This window comes from Pyricularia grisea (genome assembly GCF_004355905.1).
Source record: "Pyricularia grisea strain NI907 chromosome Unknown Pyricularia_grisea_NI907_Scaffold_2, whole genome shotgun sequence".
NCBI classification, from domain to species: domain Eukaryota; kingdom Fungi; phylum Ascomycota; class Sordariomycetes; order Magnaporthales; family Pyriculariaceae; genus Pyricularia; species Pyricularia grisea.
In genome coordinates, this window is record NW_022156717.1 from 3,083,090 (window position 1) to 3,101,595 (window position 18,506).

Here is an 18,506-nt window from a genome sequence, read left to right on the forward strand (position 1 = left end):
TACAGTAGTGCTATAGGTCAGCGCGCCAATAGGGATCGAAATGGGTCGCCCCTGGCCCCCTTTTCACATTCGGTTGAAACCCTGGGAGCTTGCTTGTTGAAACGTGGTAGCTTTCAATTGATAAAAAAACCCCCGCAACTTCAGTCGAGCTCCGATACGGATACAAGTAAAGGGTCTTCTCCACGCATAAACACTTTTCTTCTTCCTCCACTCACCACAACTCAAATAGTTACATTCCACCAAAAGTGACTACAGGCAAAATGTTCAACCTCAGGCGGCTCTTTGTGGCTGCTGCCCTCTTCTTGGGCGTCATGGTCAGCTTCACCCAGACGGTGGCTGCGATCCGGGGTCCCAAGATCACCCACAAGGTCTTCTTCGACATGGAGCACGATGGCGAGCCAATGGGCCGTATCGTCATCGGTCTCTACGGCAAGACCGTCCCCAAGACTGCCGAGAACTTCCGTGCTCTTGCTACCGGCGAGAAGGGTTTCGGATACAAGGGCTCTACTTTCCACCGTGTCATCAAGGACTTCATGATCCAGGGTGGTGACTTCACCAAGCACGACGGCACTGGCGGAAAGTCGAGTAAGTCTAATATGAGAGTGATGAGGAGAGCAAACAGTTACTGATGTTTCCTGTGTCGAATAGTCTATGGTGACCGCTTCAAGGACGAGAACTTCAAGCTGAAGCACAGCAAGAGGGGTATTCTGTCCATGGCCAACGCCGGTGAGGACACTAACGGCTCACAATTCTTTATCACTACTGCCACTACTTCGTACGTATATAACGGCCAGAATACTCTATATCAATTTGTGGAGAGACTAACAATTGTTGCCTCGGCAGTTGGTTGGATGGCCGCCACGTCGTTTTCGGTGAGGTCCTCGAGGGTTACGATATTGTCGCGAAGATCGAGGGCGTCGAGAAGAGCCCCAACGACAAGCCCATCAAGACTGTCAAGATCGCCAACAGTGGAGAGCTTCCTGCTCCCGAAGAAGGTATTCACGTGGAGCTCTAAACGCCTCTCCCTGTACATACAACATCCCTTACTACGTGCCATTTGTGTCTTTTTTATTCGCACTTCTGGGTGTTGCAGTAGCAGAACCAAAAAAATGAAGTCTGGGTTTTGGATGGCCGTCTCTTTCCCTACCTCTTTCTCTTGACGTTCTCAGGAGCTTAAGGCAGTAATGAAAAAGACAAAAGACATGAAATACACATCAAGATACAAGCCAGATGATCTCATTTCCCTTTTATTGGTTCACGCTGATATGTGATTTTGTTCTATTTAACAGCGATATATGGAATCGCCGAATGGGCTTCTGGCGTCAACGACGAACCAGACGACACCCCATCCCCCGTCGCCGACGCCAAGCCCAACCATGCCGACAAGCCCGCCGCCGCCGCCCCCAGCGAGAAGGTTGCAGAGTCGAACGAGTGGTCTGTCCTGCAGAAGGCTATCTTCTTTGGCATCATCGTTGGCTGCATTGCACTTTACGTCCGCTGGACCAGGACTCGCGACAGCAAGAACCGTGGCTTAGGTTATGAGAAGACTATGGCATAGATGACAACCTTGTAACATAGGGCTTGGCAACCCTTTCATTTGAGCAAACGTGAAGAGTTTTGTTATAAAGTCGATTTATATCGGTCTGTTTTTTTTTGTTTTGTTTTTTTTGATTTTGTGAGGGTTATTACTGTCCCGTATCCGCAAGCGGTTCTGTTGTACAGGTTTTACATAGCGCATTTAGCGAAGCTGTATGATCACGTGTTTGTGTATACCAATCAGCTCCATGCAGATTTGACTCGAAATGGTCGGCAACGTGATGTGCACCTCAACTTTCGGGAAATAAAATAACTAAGTAAAGTCGAATCCAACTTGATTCTAGTCGTCTTATCACCAATTAAGAGGATACTGCCGCAGGCGAAGAAGAAAAAAAAAACGAATCATAAAAAAAAAAAAAGAGAAAATGAAGATTCTCAGCTTAAACTTCCTCACCTGCGCGGTCAAGTCGTGCCGCGCCTCGTCAAATTCTTTCCCCCTCCACCCAAAGGAGGCCGAATTGGTGCAGGATGAGACTGAGCTCAACGCACAACTGTTGATCAACATCTTGCCACGGATCGACTGGTCTGCATTATGCACTACGTCTACAGAGGTAAGCTGGATTTTTGCGCATCGCCTCTATTTTTATTATTCGTTATTTTTTTACTTTTTCTTTCTTCCTCGACAGTCAGCTGACCAACGTCCGTGATGAACAGCTTGGTTTCCCCGCCCTGCCGAGCCAGCCGCCAACAGCTGAGCAGCTGCAGAGTGATGAAAAGATGCTCAAGGAGTTGCACAATCTCCTCATCGAGACGCAGATTAATCAGGGAAAGCTGGTCTGCTCGAATTGTGGTCATGAGTATGCCATCCGGGAGGGAATAGCAAACTTTTTGCTTCCTAGTCATCTTGTTTGAATCGGCAAACACCGTATATATGGGGTTTGCGGCATGCCTTCACCACATGGAGTTTGGAGAAGATGGGCAGAATCACCAGTTATAAACAACTGAAGACGATGGGCTCGAGTAACGGGCCGGAGGAAAATGTCATTATCCAAGAAAGAAAATCAACGATACCCTGAAATTTGCTAAGCTATTCCCATCATTAGACCTGATGATAAGATCTAATATCAATGCGTTGAATTACACGCCGGTACTCCCCAGCCTTGTTTGATTTACACGATATTCCCAGCGACGAGAGGCAGTTTTTTTGCTCCCATCCAAAGAGATAATGAATAAAGGAAAACAGTGTGCTTGCGTTCGTCCTCCGACTCATTGGTTCTTCCTCTGTGCGGCAGGACCCATATCCTTTTCAAAAGCTCCGTAAGGAACCTGAAGACTGCCGAGGGCTTGGAGGCCAACGTATAGAATGGTCATCATCAAGAACATTGCAAGCAGCCCCATGAAGATGCCTAAGAGAACCCATCAGTAAGCATGAGATATTTAGAAGTTGAGCTAGTTGCATAAAGACGGGGCTTACCGGGAGTGAAGAACTGGTATCTGTGGAAGAGGCCGTCGTGATGACCTGTCGAGTTGTCCGAGACTTTTCCTGCTGCCCTGGGATAAGCCAACGGGGTGTCGACAAGCTGGCGCTTCAGCTCCATGTGGATGGAGTCATCAAATCCGGACTCGTAGGGCTTGAAGTCGTTGGGATTTGAGAAGTAAATGGCTGTGTAGTCACCCTGGTCGTGTGCTGTATCAAGAATGTTACCAAGCTCCCGGTCTGATGTGAAAGTATTCAGGTTAGTAATGTCCCAAGCCCAAGTACAGAGTCGATTTCTTGGTTCTCACCATTCTCCTCGAGAGCAGCCGCCCTCTCTACTGGGCCCTTGGATGTCGGAAGCTCCTTCAGGGTGTGCTCAACGACATGAGCCGTCTTTCCCAATTGCATGCATGAAGCCTTGATGTGGTCGGCGAAATCACCAAACGATAGGCTTCCAAAAACCTCGGCAACCGAGAGTGGCGAATCAGAAGAAGCATAGCGGACGAGATTTGGGGCTTTGCGGCAGCCTGGATGGTCGGCGGCGCAGCGCAGATCCGACGCGTGTGCGTTCGGCTGGGAGATGAGCAGGTATCGTTCCGTCGGGCACGACTCTAGCATTGACTTTGCGGTTGACAGGACCTGAGAGCTACTCTGCAGCTGGGCGGTTGACGCAGTCGAAGGCCTTGCTATTCTGTCATGGGAAGTATGGTCAATTTCACAGCTCTAGATGTTTGCACGTATTTCGTCGAAACGCCTTTGAATGGGATGAACGTACTGGGCGGTTGAGAGGAAAACAAAAGGAGAAGAATCGGAAAAGGCGTGCGCTGACGCGAACGCCAGAAAGCTGGCACCTATTGAGAGACGCATGGTGTTGATGGCATGCGACGGTCGTTGATGAGGTCTTGGATGGTTTCTCTATGTCGGATGCTGAGCCGGGCGATATGTCGGCGTTGACGGGATCCTAGCTCCTGCTGTTGGGTGCGGCGTCATTGCATAACTGCATTGCAACTGTGGCTGAGCTGGATGCATGGGGTACCTCTGGCAGAGTAGCCGAATTACCTACCTACCTACCCTATACTTGATTAACACAGAAATTCCTGGCGCTTGGTCAAGTTCGCAAGGTAGCATTTTACTCGGCATGTATGATACAGGGTAGGTGAGACTGTAAAACATCCTGGTCAAAAAAGTTCGGCGGGGTCCTACCAGGAACCTTAGGACGCAGCCAAACTTGCTACAAACTTATTGGCGAGACGAGACGCGTATTTTGTCCAAAGAAACCAGAAACAATTTTCGAACCTATGGTTATTCACCACAATGTTCGCTAAGCCGAGGCAAAAGAAGACCTTAGGGCCACCTCCGAAGAAGAGAAAAGCCCAGCACAGCATCGAAGAGATATCCTTTGACAATGATGCGCGCGCCGACTACCTCACCGGCTTCCATAAGCGCAAACAAGCCAGGATAAAACATGCACAGGAGCAGGCAGCTGAGCAGGCCAGGAAGGACAGGATCGAGATGAGAAAACAGGTTCGCTCAACAAGTTTTACCGCATTATAACACATATATCCCCCCAGCTTCCCAGCTAACATATCAATCCATACACAGCTACGAGAGGAGCGCAAACGAGATATCGAGAAACACGTGGAGCAAGTCAACGCACTTTTGCGAGAGGCGCAACATGCCGGTCAGGATGACGACGAGTCCGAAAATGGCTGGGAGGGCTTTGACGACGAGCCGCCGCCAGAGCTCAAGCCTATGAACTTTGAGGAGGAGTACATCGACGAGGACAGGTTCACAACGGTGAAAATCGAGTCGGTCAATATCGACCGGGATGGGCTGCACAGGCCGGAAGACGACGCAGATTCTGGAGACGATGAAACGAACGGTGAAAGCAAACCAGAAGAAAAACCAACGGAGGACAAGAAGTCAAGTAAAGATCAAAAGGCAAAGAAGAAGAAGAAGAAATTTCGATACGAAACCAAGTTTGAAAGGAGGTTGACGGAAAGCAAGCGGAGAGCCAAGAAATTCGCAGGTGCAGGATAGGGGCTATCATAGGTACCTAGGGCGTAAGCCAGTCTAATTCTCTACCACAGCGGTGTGATGCACAATATTTTAAGTGAGGCCTCGTGAATGGATCGTTCATTCGGACAGAAAAGACCGGTCGAAACTGTTCGTTCGAGTGACCTGAAAGATTGATGAACGTGCGAAAATAAGACAAGGTATAGGAGCAGAACACAAATGCTCAACGAAGGTTCCAGCTGACACGAAAGCAAGTCTTTTTCCACCACATGAAAAAGTCTTAGATGTTTCCAACCTCGGCCAGGAGGTCCTCCAACTCCTTCTGTGTGGAAGCATACTTCTTGGCCATCTCCTCGTACTTCTGCTCCCAACTGTCTCTTTCCGCCTCCAGGGCCTGTACTTTGCGCTCGAAGTGGCCGGCCTTGACGTCCGTTTGTCGGAGCCTTTGGGGTAGGTCGTGTTAGGCATTAGCAAGTTCTTCAAGAAGTCGAGCCTATGTCAAGAAATCAAAACTCACTTCTCGTTAGCTTCCCGCAGGGTCTTATCCGCCTCCTCGGCCTCGTCCTCAAGCAGTTGCAGCCTGCGGGCCAGGTTTTCATTCTGGGTACCGGCACTGACATTTTCGTCTGCCATCTTCTTCAGGTTCTTGACATTCTCCTCGAGCTTCTCGAGCTCGCCCTCCAAGACACCGTTCTTGTGCTGGAGTGAGGTGATCTCCTGCTCCTTGCTGAGATTCTCCTGCTCTAGTAGCTTGACCTTGGACTGAAGTTCCTCAACCTTGGCGTTGGACTCGTCGGCCTCCAGCCGGAGCTGGTTCATTTTCTGTGCAATTCCATCGCCAGAGGCAGCAATTATCAGTAATCCAACGATGCAGAGAAACCGGCGGACGTTGGGGGATGAGATCATGATTTTGCGGTCGGTTTGCGATCGGTCTCGCGCTTCGCTGGCTTCCTAGTGGGGTTGAGGGGCTGCTCATCTCATCCCCAAATGTACAGCTTTGACTTACCTCCTTGATGCGGTCCATGACGGCGGTGAGGTCTTTTCGATGAGATGTCTAGGTGAATACAAAAATGGTTTGGGATTCGAGTTGCGTTTGGAAAGCAATAATGCGTTTGTAATTTGCTACGTCACCTGGATGATGAGAACAAAGGACGTCGTCAAATGAAGGTGTTCAAGTCAGATTGAGACCAGGAAGACCTCCAAAGAATGCCCCTCAAGCCCCATGGAAGGTGGTTCCCTAACCCCCGTCAATTCAAAGGGTGCCTGCAGGGATTCGATGCGCCTACCGGTCGGGTGGTCAATGCTTCCACCGGCGTTGGTGGGTCTGGTCGCACTGCTTGCGAGCAGAGAAGCTAATGAGCAAGCTCGTTTCACTGCTGGTTGCCCGGTTACCCTGATTGGCTTCGGCTGTCACGAGCGTCAACAAACCCCTGACACGCTGAGATTGCACGTCTCTATCTCTCGGACTCTCTGATCCCCCTGTGATGGAAGACATTTGGAATCATTTCACGGATCCATTTCCGGCACTACCCGTCAACCCTTATGGCCTATCGCTAAATTTGTTGAGTTGAACAGTCTGGTGGTCACTCTTCAGATATTGCAATTGACATAAACACGAAAATATCGTGTAAACAAACTTGTCGCGCACCCCTACCGCCGGTTGATAGGATACCGAATACCTGCAAAAATGCTGGCGGCTCACAAAGACCAAGAGAATCTGGCGTTTAGCCGTCAGGCTGGAGGCTCGAAAGCGCTCAACCAAAAGCCGATGGGGGCTCGATATCACAAAACGCCCCTCAAGGTGCCCCTAAATGATGAGAACGCTCCAACTGGGCTTGGGAAGAGCGTTCTGGGAGCAAAAAATGGAAACACAATGCTTCGAACTGTTGGTAAAGGCAAAGCCGCGCCTGCCACTCCATCAGGTATGACAAACAACTACCAGAATTGCTTTTGAATCCAAAGCTAACGAAGTAACAATATAGAACCTCTTACAGCACGCGCACCTCTGGGCAACAAAACGACCAATGCGAAAGCAAGGACTGGACAAATCCAAGGCGTCAAGAGCATTGTTCGAGAGATTGAGAAGAGCCAAGCCCCCGCCACTATCAACAGACCACCAAAGCAGACGTCGACCAACCGGACTGAGTCGGGCAAGCTCGATGTCCACACCGATGCCCCCACGGGTCCTGTAGCGGAGGAAGAGATCGAATACGCGCCTCCGAGGGTAGAGATACCTTACGAATCGGAGGACTTCAAGGATGGGGTACTCAGCTATGATGGTCTAAAGCCTCAGAACCGGTTGAGGAACTATTACCCCTACTACCATGATGCCCAGCGGACTGAGCGACGCACAAAGGCCGTCGCATCTCGGGCTTCTAAGGATATCGAGGCTAGCTGGAAGGACATCGCGGATGAATGGGCAGTGGGCGATGTTTCCAACGCGGCAAACTATCTTCAGCGGAAATCAGCAAAGAACGCAGCTGCAGCTAGGTCAACCACAACCTCTACCATCCCCACCGGCATCGCATCAAGAGCGCCCTCAACAATCGTCTCACGGAATGCTGCTGGAGCTCTCGGATCCGCTCCAAGGCCGGCGCTAGCCCCGAGGCCCGACTCCGTGAAGCCACTCAACAAGCCGGCCCGGGTACTTCCCTTTGGTATCACCGGAAACAAGCCTGCTCAGCGTGCGATCCGACCTCGTGAAACTTCTGCAGAGGTCGCTGCGGCAGTATCCAAATCCACCCTTGGATACAACAAAGGACGCACTGCATCCTCCATGATTAACGGACGCCAAACCATGACTACGAACGGACCCCCGGCAACAGCCCCGCCACGCAACCCAAGCTCAGCCTCTGTGCGCACCCCTAGTGTGGCATCGTCGCATTCTCGAGAGTCAACAATCACGCCGGCACGGTTTGCGAAGAGTCAGGCGGATAAAGAGGCTGAGGATGAGGCCCAAAAGAAGCGCATTCCGTTCTTGTCAATTTTCGACGTGGAGAGTGAAGATGAGAACGATGAACCCGCTTCTGCTTGTGATATCAGCATTGAAGCGTTCGAACTCACAGATGACCTGTAGTATGTTGGACAGCAAGTCCACTGGTTCTTTGTGGGTGAATGAATGCACATAACCACGCTCACGGCGTTTATTATAGATGGATTTCGGCGTTTGGAATGGAAGAGTTTTTGGTCCTGTTTTCGGTATTGCACCGGCTTCTCTTTGTTTCTAGTTTTGGGTCTGTCAAACGCTAGCAAATTCCCGAAAAGTAACAGAATGTTTTTTTTTAGCGAGGGAAATGCGATTTCTTTACGTGTTAGATTTTTGGGCTTAACCAGGCTGCTCACGTAATAGCTTGCTTTTATATGTATATGGTAACGAATTGATTGCAATGAGCGCCATGTGTGAGATTCCTTTTACTAGAAAACATGGTGTCTATTCGACATCCAAAACGAAACACCTACCAATAGGCTAGGTACCCATTCTGTGGCACAAGTATCAATTGAATCCAGCTTTGCACGCCCAAAGACATGACTAGATGGAATGACAAGTACCTAAGGAGGTAGTTAGGGAGACTTTGTCACGGCTCTTTCTTCGCCTCTGATGCAAAGTGCGGACACATTCCAAGGATGATGACAAAGGTATCTGATGTACCTAGGTGACATTCCGACACATGGTTTAGTCGCCCAAATAATCAATCATGCACGTCAAGTTTTGCTGGAGCCTGACCGGGCATTGTTTTCGCTCGCACTTTACAGTACCTAATCAACTGCCTACTGTCGGCCTTACTGCTTGCTTGCCCTGCGCCATTACAGTTTTCGTCCATTCAGGTGCCGTGCTTTCATAAAATTGCAGCCTAGCAAATGTGGCACAACAGAAAACACGGGATAGACACGAAAATTAAGTTGACGGACCCACCCAGCCGACTCGCCAAACGCCCTCGATTTATCCAATTTACCACAAGCCAGGCAGGGGGAATGCTGAGCTGTCTGACTGGTCTTGGCCCGCTCTCGGTCGGCATCCTTGACTGCCACTTTTTTTCAATTGCGTTCCCGCGGCTGGCTAAGCCAATCCTGTATTTTCATCCGCACCCATCCAACGCAGCCCAAAACAATTGCTGCAGACCCGTCGCGGCTACACTGGACATCTTTCTTGCATCAATTACCTCTTAATATCGACGTCGGGCTCTCTCCCACCTGACTCCGACACTGGCGCCGGCTAGATCATCACAGGTCCAAAACTTACTTAGGGTTTTTGAAAACAGAAACCGCTGTCGCGTAGTTGGGGGCCGCGATCACTTTGCGCGTCACTTTCTACACTCGGATCCCTTCCACCTCGACACCCCTCAATCACCCAGCCGTTGAACAGCTCCCATGTCTGTATGCTGATTGTCTTACACTCGCGACTTGTCACGGTGGCGGTTGGCAGGAGCGGGCTGTCGTGTCGATAATATCATGCCTCCGCCGCCCTCGAGCTTCACCGCATGCTTTCCGAATGCGCCCAACTCTGTCGTGAACAGAGCACGTGAGCTCGAGAGGTCCAAGAGGCGCTCGGTTGATTCCCCTTCCGTGTCGCGCGGCACCGGCTTTGATACCGGACGGACAACACCAGCATCACAACCCGAAGACGACGTCCCTGCTGGCTTCGTGGCATCCTATACGCGCCTCAGCGAGCCTGCTTCCGATGCGCCCCGTCCATATATTGATGACAGCGAGCTTACTCCAGGCGACATGCTGAACACCGTTGGCTCGGCGAGCTCGCACGCGAGCACAAGCTCATCCATATTTAGCTCATCCTCACATTCCCAGAACGCCATGGCTACGTCAAAGGATTCAAGTAGTCATGTCACGCCTCTCACGAATCCCCGATCGCCACCACCCTACTTCGTCACCTCAGATCCACCCAAGCCGTCGGCATCAACTCCTCTAAGCCTCGAAAAGCTTGAGGATCCAACCTCTTTGCCAATATCAGGCTGCACAATACCCAACGGGGTCCAGCCTACGTCGACTGAGGCTGTCATCGAACGTATCCCTGCTCGAGATATCAGCCGCCCTGTGCTTGGCTTGGCCTGTACATATGATCCCTTGCTCGATCGCTCTGCCTCAGCCGACAAAAAGAAGACCAAGCCTACATACTTTGAGTTTGGAATCGTACGTAAATCGATAATACCCATACTATATCTGGAGGGGGGTTGTCATCTGTCTCGTGGATCACATGGCTAATAATTATTGCTTGAATAGGAAGATGATGACCACCCCCCTCCAGATCCCCGCCAAGCAAAAGGCGGAAGGCTCAACTACATCAATGTCGACTACCACCACCCCAAGGCTCGCTTAAGGCATGCCCCTTACAATCTCAGGCCTTACCCCTACGACCCCAAGATGGCCGTCGGGCCTGGACCGCCCACCCAGATTGTCGTCACTGGATTCAACCCACTCATCGCCTTCTCCAAGGTGACCGCCATCTTCGGCTCGTTTGGTGATGTTGCCGAGAGCTCGAATAAGATGCATCCTGAGACGGGCAGTTATCTTGGTTTCGCAACATTCCGTTACAGAGACGCCAAGCCAAATCGCATGCGACCCCAACCCGTCTTTGCGATAGATGCCGCCAAGAGAGCGGTGCGCCAAATGAATGGCCAGCGTATTGAGGCACACCAGATTCGGGTTGAGTATGACCCAGATGGCAGGAAAAGCGGTCGCATGATGGAGGATGTGTTAAAAAAAGACAAAGAAAAGATGCTTGCGGCACAACAAAAGATTCCAACCGCACCCAGAAGCGTCGGTACACCTCCCACTGGCGTACCTCCCACTGCCCCGAGGGGTCCAGCCGCCCTGCGACAGGGTTCGATGGCGAACTCTCCCATGGATCCCACCCGTCTAGGTGCAACATCTGCAGCTCCCCATCCTGCCATCGCCCACCGCCAGGCTGTACTTGCTCGCGTGGTGAAGAATCCTTTCATCTTTGTCTCCCACAAATCTGTTCCCGTTTCGCCTTTGACTGTTCCTCACATGAAAAAGCGGTTAAGAGGCTTCACAATGGATGATATCCTAATCATCGAGAAGTATGGCTACTATCTCATATTCGCCGATTCCTCGTACGGTCGTGATCAAGCAGAGCGGTGCTATAAGTGCACTAATCACTCACGATTCTTCGATTACGACATGATCATGTCTCATCATCCATATGGCACCTCTGGCGTCCCACCATCTCGCAAGGATGACGAAGACAAAAGAGAACGGAGGCGGAGCAGGTCAAAGGAGCGCAAAACTACTTATGACATGCCCGCACAAGCAAATGAGCGAATGCGCACGAAGCGAGATGAGGACGGTGACATTGAGGAAGAGAAGAAGCAGCGGGCCAAAGACTTTGACCCCGTACTGGAAGCCGTCCGCATGGTCAGACGTGAAATGACGGAGCACTTGATCCGCCACATCCGCACCAAGGTCGCGACTCCAGCCCTCGTTGCATATCTTGATCCAGCAAACCACTCTGCAAAGCGGAGGAAGCTCAACCTTGACGATTCCCATCATGATTTAACTGCGGATCTTGCCGACGATAGCGTTGCCAAATCACCTATCGGGACACCTAATTCTCGGGATGATCCCATCGAACGAAGAACGGCACGCGGGATCGCAGCACTTCCGCGCATTCGCAAAGTTAAGTATGAGGAAGGAGCTCGCAGGCAAGAGTTCTTGGATCCCTTTGAGCGTCGGCGAGCGCCCCGTGCTCGCGTGCGACCTGCATTTCGGTCTCTTCACCATCGCCTGCATGTCGATAGCGATACTGAGTCTGAAGATGACCAGGACACGCGGGAAGCTCATATCGAGGATACAGAGGAGCCAGAGTCTCGGCCACGCAGCCGGATGAGTACCGATGAAGATGCAATGCAAGATGATCTCGGATCTTGGGGTCGACAAGAAGAAGATTCAATGACAGAGGCTAGCTTTGCCGTCAATGACGCATCTTTGTTAGCAGGCAAAAAGAGGAAGCTTGATGTGCCAACAGAGAAGGCCCTCAAGAAGCAGAAGAAGAATGAGGAGGAGTTGTTTGGCGTGGCCATGGAGAAGGTTGACGTTGGACTGCCTGTGACGGATGCACCTGTGACCGAGGATGTTATTATCCAGGATGCGGATGTTCTAGAAAAAGATGAGTCTGAAAGCTCTCGCTTGCCAACGCCCGCGCCGCTGGACGCAAAAAGCAAGAAGAAACCTGTCAAGAAAAAGAAGACGAAGAAACAACTATTCGAGGAGCGGGAAGCTCAAAAGAAAGCCGAACAGGAGGCCCTCGAGGAAGAGGAGGCAGCGCGGTTGAAGAAGGCTGAAGAGGCCAAGGCTGATACTGATCCTGAGCCAGTCCCTGATCCTACCGCAGCCCCTCAAGATGATGTTGCCGAAAGACTCCGCTTGGATCCTGAATTGTTCCCCGACAAGCTGATGTCTGCCCTTACGATCCCGCCCGACTTTGAGCTAGACATTGGTACACTGGGTTTACTGTCTCTTGGCTTGAAAGACCGCCCCGATACAACTAGACTCAAGAGGCGGTTCCAGCTCGGCGACATCGGTGATCCCGAGTTTTGGGTCTGGAAGCGCAACCGCATCAAGTGTCTGAATGTGGATTCTACTACGGAAGACTCGCGACATCCAAGGATCGAGGGCTATTACGTTCCAAACGCAACTGGTTGTGCTCGCACCGAGGGTGTTAAGAAGATCCTCAATTCAGAAAAGTCAAAATACCTCCCGCATCACATCAAGGTCAAGAAGGCGCGCGAGGAACGTCAAGCCCAGGCCAAGGCGGCGCCTGGCAAGAGTCTGACAGCTGTCAAGGTTGCTGACGATAACAGCATCTCCAGAGGTTCTTCTCGTGCTAATCGCGCCAATCACCGGCGGGCTATGGCAGAGATGAATGATCAGAAATCGGATGCCCTGCGGTTCAACCAGCTCAAAAAGCGGAAGAAGCCGGTCAAATTCGAACGGTCCGCGATTCACAACTGGGGACTTTATGCCATGGAGCACATACCAAAGGATGACATGATCATCGAATATGTTGGCGAGGAAGTCCGGCCGTCTGTGGCTCAAGTGCGCGAGGCAAGATACGACAGGAGCGGGATTGGAAGCAGCTATCTTTTCAGGATTGATGAGGATGCGGTGATCGATGCAACCAAGAAGGGTGGCATTGCAAGATTCATCAATCACAGCTGCATGCCAAACTGCACTGCCAAGATCATCAGGGTGGAGGGCACTAAACGCATTGTCATCTATGCGCTGAGAGACATTGCACGGAGTAAGTTTTGCCTCACCTGGAATTGTTCCTGTTACGAGATGATACTGACTGGTGTCCATTTTTCTTTGCTACCCAACAGACGAAGAGCTCACTTATGATTATAAATTCGAGCTTGAAGAAAAAGAGGAGGACCGAGTTCCCTGCCTCTGTGGAACTACCAACTGCAAGGGCTTCCTCAACTGAAGACATCTGCATTCGGTTCTACATGTTGTGCACAAACAGTGTCCTCCTTCCCGTGTCTCTCCGGCATGCTCCTCTTGCTACCCCTCTCTGGTGGTTGCTGCTTTAGTCTATGGATGGTTTTCCATGATCAACGGTCGTGACGTCTGCTTTGTGTGTGGCCTCGCCTTTATCGTTACCTACCTCGCTCAACGTTTCGAGGATTTCTCTTATTCTTGGTTTGGCTTTTTGAACCGGCTTTTTTTGCTGTAATATTTAGTGAGCGCCGCCAGGCATTTTTGGGTTGATGGGGGCCACTTGATTTGGCTTTGATGACCTGCGGGTTGTATGGACCGACTGGACCGTCCATGAATAGCCGCAGAATGTTTATATAACACTACACTATATACCAGGATCACATGCATGTATGTGCTTATGTTTACTTGCCGGTTTCCTTCTCCATTGTTACGGTCTCCTAGATGAGTTGAACCTCTAGGTGATGGAACCGGGTCCGAAGTCGCATGTCAAAGGCACGCGAGCAGGAAAAGTTTCTCCGACAGCGCCCTATTGATACCGTCTAAGCTGAGTTGATTTTGGGCTGGACCCTGGACCGGGTGTTTTCGGGGTCGAGGCGAGTCTGACGGAGACATATGGTTGTGTTAGCGGCCTTTTTTTTTTCTCTGGAAGCCCAATATTCAGCCCCATGCGACTTTGTTGCTCCGCCGGGATTTGCAGTAAGAGGTAATTAATACAATAATAGGTAACAACACCCCTTCAACGAAATATGTCGCGTGTTGGCGAACGCCTCCCCGACATCGGCCCCAAAATTCCCCACAAACGACAGCCTGGGCGTTCCGCGTGAGTTCTGCTTGTAAAAGCGCGGGATTAGCAAAAAGAATATGCAGCAAGCCTTTCCTTTTTTTTTTCTCCTGCCGAAGTTTAATCCAATGGCATCCACGGGATAAGGGAAGCTGGGACACAGTTCGGCTCCCCCAGGTGGGAAAACTGCGTCACCTTGCCTGGGAAAAAAAAGCTCCTTGCCCAGCCAAGCCCCACGCGGCATGCACCCCTTTCATGCAACGGCAATCTGACGTTTTTGCAGGAAAATGGAAAGAAAAGTGTAGGTAAAGCGTGGCCTGCATGTAACTTTCTTACTGCGTAAATGAGTGAAGGCAGGGGGTTTCATCGACTAGTTCAACAAGTTTAGATCATTGATGCTGCGCGCCTGTACGGTAGATGAGATGCAGGCTTCGTACATGACGACAGGTGTGTCTGTATACCTTTGTAATGTACCGCACCTTCAACATACATACTACGTAGACCTAACGTACTATGAAAGGCCGTGGGTTCAAAAAATTTGGTGGTGCCCTGATGCCGAATGTACCATTGTGAGAGCGCCACGGCATCACATACTCCAAATACCCCCTGCCAATGAAATGAATAAGGACAGTTAAAAATAAATGCATGCCCACTTGTAGTAGGACCCTCGGAGTCAAATCGTCATACTCGGATTGCGCTCGATCGCCGAGCGGAGGCGGGATAAAAACTACCTTACTTTCAACCCTACCAACACTTATTATTAAGGCCTACATTACCCTTTCTCACTATCAACGATTTGCTGTATCCAATATTAAGAGTGACAACATTCAAGGACAAAATGAAATTCCAATTCTTGTCTCTCATTGGAAGGGGACAGCACTCCACTTGTTATTTACCATCTGACGAGACTGGGGTTCCTGCGGGGTGTGTCTTTTTTTTTTTTCACAGATGCGAAGTAGTATTATTTACGTACAATGCTTAAACCCCTTGATTTAGTAAATAAAGTATCTAAGTAAACCCGATGGGAAAAGTCACCGGGAAGCTACTCTGGAAATTTGGGTACCGTACAGTATTAGTGAGACACAGAACGGAGGTGGGGCTGATCTTGTAGGGCGTGCCTCGGGCAGGACAAACCCCCAGTACCTACGAAGTAGCACCCCCATTTACCGAGCACCCAGCACCGAACACCTAGTACCGATTACCGAGCTCCTACTACCGAGCACCGAGTATACCGGTTGACGGGATATGGAGGGCGTCAGATAAGGTTTGACGGTGGAGGTTTGGCGATAGAGGATGCGGTATAATGGTAATAGGACGGTTGAGGCATTAGGATTTGTGAGGGTTAGGATTCAAATAAATCCGCATTGCTAATTGATTCTATCCACACAATATGCGATGGTTTTTTTTTTTTTTTTTTTTTTTTTTTGGACAATGGTTGTCTTTGCATACAATGATTGGCTTATTAACATGGGTACCTTCTGAATTCCACTGCGGTACCCTACCCAAGGCACCTACCATGCAAGCATGAATGACGCTGAGGCTGGGTTTGCGATATAGACAGACCACCGAGAACGGACATTTGCCATATCCACTCACACATGGGAGATCTCATTCATTGTCCCTGGAACCACACCACCACCACATTAAACCATGACCACTTATTCCGCTTGCCGATGCCGTCCCGTCTGGGGTTTTTCTTTCTTTCTTCTTTGCCATACACGGTCTTATTTTACACCCCCCAGAGTGTCTCCAAAAAATAAAAAAATAAATAAATAAATTAAAAAAATAACCCTGAAAAACCCCCACTGAAAAACAAAGGGCTCGTCCCAACCCAAACTTATCATGGGCTCCGTGATCGCTCTGGGAGTCTTCCTAGGCATAGATATGGATTGATCCATGGCTACGACTGCCGAGAGCATTGGGTGGGATAAAAACAACATGTCAACGGAATATACTCTTGCTTGAGTGGCCCTAGATAAGAGATGCAGTCTTGGTCTATAAAGATGTTTCCGCCCCTTCACCTTGGCTGTCTTGTTCCAATGGCTTAGGTTTTCGTTCATCTACACTTCAAGTTTATGCCCAGTTCCATTTCCATACTGCCGTGAGCTTGAAAAAGGGCTTCATTCTCGAGATACTCCTTTTCACAGATTATAACCCGATCAACATCTAGAGAATATCTCCAAGGCTCCCGCCTAGAATACCGAAATCATGACTGTCCTCCCTCTCGAGCCCGAGTTTTCTCAAGCCTACAATGGTATGTCTTGGAAGCTGGGTCAACCCATCAACCAGAGTCCGAGAGGGCCCAAATCACACAAAGCTAACCCATGACACTTCAACCAGAGCTGGCCAGCACCCTAGAGGACAGCACCCTCTTCGACAAGTACCCCGAGCTCCGCACCGCGCTCTCCGTCGTCTCCATCCCTGAGCGAGTGATCCAGTTCCGCGTCGTTTGGGAGGATGACAGCGGCGCGCTGAGGGTGAACCGCGGCTACCGCGTGCAGTTCAGCTCCGCCCTGGGCCCCTACAAGGGCGGCCTGCGCCTGCACCCCTCGGTCAACCTCTCCATCCTCAAGTTCCTCGGCTTCGAGCAGATCTTCAAGAACGCACTGACCGGGCTCAACATGGGTGGTGGCAAGGGCGGCGCTGATTTTGACCCCAAGGGCAAGTCCGACGCCGAGATTCGCCGCTTCTGCGTCGCCTTCATGACGGAGCTGTCCAAGCACATTGGTGCCGACACCGACGTGCCCGCGGGAGATATCGGCGTCGGAGGGAGGGAGATTGGTTACATGTTTGGTGCCTACAGGAAGCTGAGAAACCGCTTCGAGGGCGTTCTTACTGGAAAGGGGCTCGACTGGGGTGGCAGTCTGATCAGGCCTGGTAAGCTTATTCATGTTGCGCCCCCCCCTTTTTTTTTTGCTTGATTCTTTTTCGGGAGAAAATACTCGCAAGTATACGACCAGCCAGATATCTAACTAATATCATCACCCTGCAACAGAGGCCACTGGCTATGGTCTAGTCTACTACGTCGGGCACATGCTCGAGTACGCCGGTATGGGCGGCTGGGAGGGCAAGCGCGTGGCCATCTCGGGCTCCGGCAACGTGGCCCAGTACGCAGCCCTCAAGATCATGGAGCTCGGCGGCACCGTCGTGTCACTGTCCGACTCGCGCAGCGCCCTGGTCGCCGTCGAGGGCGGCCGCACCATCACCGAGGCCGACGTCCGGCGCGTCATGGAGCTCAAGGACCGCCGCCGCCCGCTGTCCGACCTCCTCCCCGAGTCGACCTCCGAAGACGGTGCCACCACCAGCCCGGGCGGGCTCAAGCACTTCCCCGGCGCCAGGCCCTGGACCCACGTCGGCAAGGTCGACGTCGCCCTGCCCTGCGCCACAGAGAACGAGGTCAGCAGGGAAGAGGCCGAGGCGCTCGTCGCGGCCGGCTGCCGTTTCGTCGCCGAAGGGTCCAACATGGGATGCGAGCAGGGTGCCATTGACGTCTTTGAGGCCAACAGGCGGTCAAAGGCCAAGGGAGAGGCCGTCTGGTATGCTCCCGGCAAGGCGGCAAACTGTGGTGGTGTCGCCGTCTCTGGGTTGGAGATGGGGCAGAACAGCTCGGTAAGTTTTGATTTATTTTTTGATAGCAACCCCAGAGTATGAGCAGGAAGGGGATACAAAGCAGTGGCTAACAAGCAATACAACCGGCAGCGCCTCAAATGGAGCCGCGAAAAGGTCGACAAGGAGCTCGCCAACATCATGGAGACGGCCTTCCGCACCGGCTTGGACACGGCAAAGGAGTACGTCAACCGTGCCAGCGACGACGAGCTGCCCAGTCTGGTGGCGGGAAGCAACATTGCCGGCTTCGTCAAGGTCGCGCGCGCCATGCAGGCTCAGGGTGATTGGTGGTGAAAATGGGATGAGGGGGGAGTCTTTCACTTTGACCACGCGGTCTCAGTTATGTATATGTTGTGCCTTTTTAGCGTGTTAGTTGTTTTCCTTCCTTCATATCATCTCCTGAGCTTTGTCGGCTCTTTGGTCCCTGGTCTACGGGCTTTGGCGTTCGGGATTGGCATCATATCTAGCAAAATCTCTACAAAGCAGTACTCTATCTTTTTTTTTTTTGGTTTCACATATTAGGCCGACTTCCCTCACTGAACGGGAATATTGATCCTGACTACATAAGTGTTTACCTCCAATCAGTCGTAATAGCCAAGTAAATCCATTTAAGAGTCG

At 51.1% G+C, this 18,506-nt stretch overlaps 8 protein-coding genes across 8 annotated transcripts; 6 read left to right on the top strand and 2 right to left on the bottom strand.

Moving 5' to 3' along the window:
* Positions 1-124: 124 nt before the first annotated feature.
* On the top strand, positions 125-1,771 carry PgNI_03499 (uncharacterized protein). Its single transcript, XM_031123553.1, has 4 exons — positions 125-585; positions 649-775; positions 844-995; positions 1,290-1,771. The coding sequence occupies exons 1-4, from the start codon at positions 261-263 to the stop codon at positions 1,556-1,558; spliced, it is 873 nt and encodes a 290-aa protein (XP_030984196.1). The 5' UTR covers positions 125-260; the 3' UTR covers positions 1,559-1,771.
* A 65-nt stretch (positions 1,772-1,836) lies between these two features.
* Positions 1,837-3,955, bottom strand: PgNI_03500 (uncharacterized protein). The gene is made up of 5 exons (XM_031123554.1): positions 3,789-3,955; positions 3,322-3,704; positions 3,011-3,253; positions 2,251-2,942; positions 1,837-2,147 (listed from the first exon to the last, which is right to left on the bottom strand). The coding sequence occupies exons 1-4, from the start codon at positions 3,878-3,880 to the stop codon at positions 2,803-2,805; spliced, it is 858 nt and encodes a 285-aa protein (XP_030985633.1). The 5' UTR covers positions 3,881-3,955; the 3' UTR covers positions 1,837-2,147; positions 2,251-2,802.
* PgNI_03501 (uncharacterized protein) lies at positions 1,962-2,448 on the top strand (the record flags this gene model as incomplete). Its single annotated transcript, XM_031123555.1, has 2 exons — positions 1,962-2,147; positions 2,251-2,448. 2 exons carry the CDS (start codon positions 1,962-1,964, stop codon positions 2,446-2,448), a joined length of 384 nt encoding a protein of 127 aa, XP_030985632.1.
* A 372-nt stretch (positions 3,956-4,327) lies between the features above and the next one.
* Positions 4,328-5,053, top strand: PgNI_03502 (uncharacterized protein; the record flags this gene model as incomplete). The annotated part of the gene is made up of 2 exons (XM_031123556.1): positions 4,328-4,537; positions 4,616-5,053. The coding sequence occupies 2 exons, from the start codon at positions 4,328-4,330 to the stop codon at positions 5,051-5,053; spliced, it is 648 nt and encodes a 215-aa protein (XP_030985631.1).
* Positions 5,054-5,309: 256 nt separating this feature from the next.
* On the bottom strand, positions 5,310-6,332 carry PgNI_03503 (uncharacterized protein; the record flags this gene model as incomplete). The annotated part of the gene is made up of 3 exons (XM_031123557.1): positions 6,036-6,332; positions 5,547-5,980; positions 5,310-5,472 (listed from the first exon to the last, which is right to left on the bottom strand). The coding sequence occupies exons 1-3, from the start codon at positions 6,051-6,053 to the stop codon at positions 5,310-5,312; spliced, it is 615 nt and encodes a 204-aa protein (XP_030985630.1). The 5' UTR covers positions 6,054-6,332.
* A 384-nt stretch (positions 6,333-6,716) lies between these two features.
* On the top strand, positions 6,717-8,105 carry PgNI_03504 (uncharacterized protein; the record flags this gene model as incomplete). Its single annotated transcript, XM_031123558.1, has 2 exons — positions 6,717-6,951; positions 7,012-8,105. The coding sequence occupies 2 exons, from the start codon at positions 6,717-6,719 to the stop codon at positions 8,103-8,105; spliced, it is 1,329 nt and encodes a 442-aa protein (XP_030985637.1).
* An 891-nt stretch (positions 8,106-8,996) lies between these two features.
* PgNI_03505 (uncharacterized protein) lies at positions 8,997-14,122 on the top strand. The gene is made up of 3 exons (XM_031123559.1): positions 8,997-10,174; positions 10,265-13,304; positions 13,384-14,122. The coding sequence occupies exons 1-3, from the start codon at positions 9,479-9,481 to the stop codon at positions 13,485-13,487; spliced, it is 3,840 nt and encodes a 1,279-aa protein (XP_030985636.1). The 5' UTR covers positions 8,997-9,478; the 3' UTR covers positions 13,488-14,122.
* A 2,309-nt stretch (positions 14,123-16,431) lies between these two features.
* PgNI_03506 (uncharacterized protein) lies at positions 16,432-18,465 on the top strand. The gene is made up of 4 exons (XM_031123560.1): positions 16,432-16,536; positions 16,623-17,159; positions 17,278-17,891; positions 17,982-18,465. Exons 1-4 carry the CDS (start codon positions 16,491-16,493, stop codon positions 18,180-18,182), a joined length of 1,398 nt encoding a protein of 465 aa, XP_030985635.1. The 5' UTR covers positions 16,432-16,490; the 3' UTR covers positions 18,183-18,465.
* Positions 18,466-18,506: the final 41 nt, after the last annotated feature.

Bases quoted from the DNA above. Each gene is read 5' to 3' on its own strand.
- PgNI_03499 (XM_031123553.1), top strand. From the start codon at position 261: ATGTTCAACCTCAGGCGGCTCTTTGTGGCTGCTGCCCTCTTCTTGGGC. The intron at 586-648 runs GTAAGTCTAATA...TGTGTCGAATAG, and splicing joins CGGCACTGGCGGAAAGTCGA to TCTATGGTGACCGCTTCAAG. The intron at 996-1,289 runs GTATTCACGTGG...TCTATTTAACAG, and splicing joins GCTTCCTGCTCCCGAAGAAG to CGATATATGGAATCGCCGAA.
- PgNI_03500 (XM_031123554.1), bottom strand. From the start codon at position 3,880: ATGCGTCTCTCAATAGGTGCCAGCTTTCTGGCGTTCGCGTCAGCGCAC. The intron at 3,705-3,788 runs GTACGTTCATCC...TTCCCATGACAG, and splicing joins GTTTTCCTCTCAACCGCCCA to AATAGCAAGGCCTTCGACTG. The intron at 2,943-3,010 runs GTAAGCCCCGTC...GGGTTCTCTTAG, and splicing joins ATACCAGTTCTTCACTCCCG to GCATCTTCATGGGGCTGCTT.
- PgNI_03505 (XM_031123559.1), top strand. From the start codon at position 9,479: ATGCCTCCGCCGCCCTCGAGCTTCACCGCATGCTTTCCGAATGCGCCC. The intron at 10,175-10,264 runs GTACGTAAATCG...TTGCTTGAATAG, and splicing joins CATACTTTGAGTTTGGAATC to GAAGATGATGACCACCCCCC. The intron at 13,305-13,383 runs GTAAGTTTTGCC...GCTACCCAACAG, and splicing joins GCTGAGAGACATTGCACGGA to ACGAAGAGCTCACTTATGAT.
- PgNI_03506 (XM_031123560.1), top strand. From the start codon at position 16,491: ATGACTGTCCTCCCTCTCGAGCCCGAGTTTTCTCAAGCCTACAATG. The intron at 16,537-16,622 runs GTATGTCTTGGA...CACTTCAACCAG, and splicing joins GTTTTCTCAAGCCTACAATG to AGCTGGCCAGCACCCTAGAG. The intron at 17,892-17,981 runs GTAAGTTTTGAT...TACAACCGGCAG, and splicing joins AGATGGGGCAGAACAGCTCG to CGCCTCAAATGGAGCCGCGA.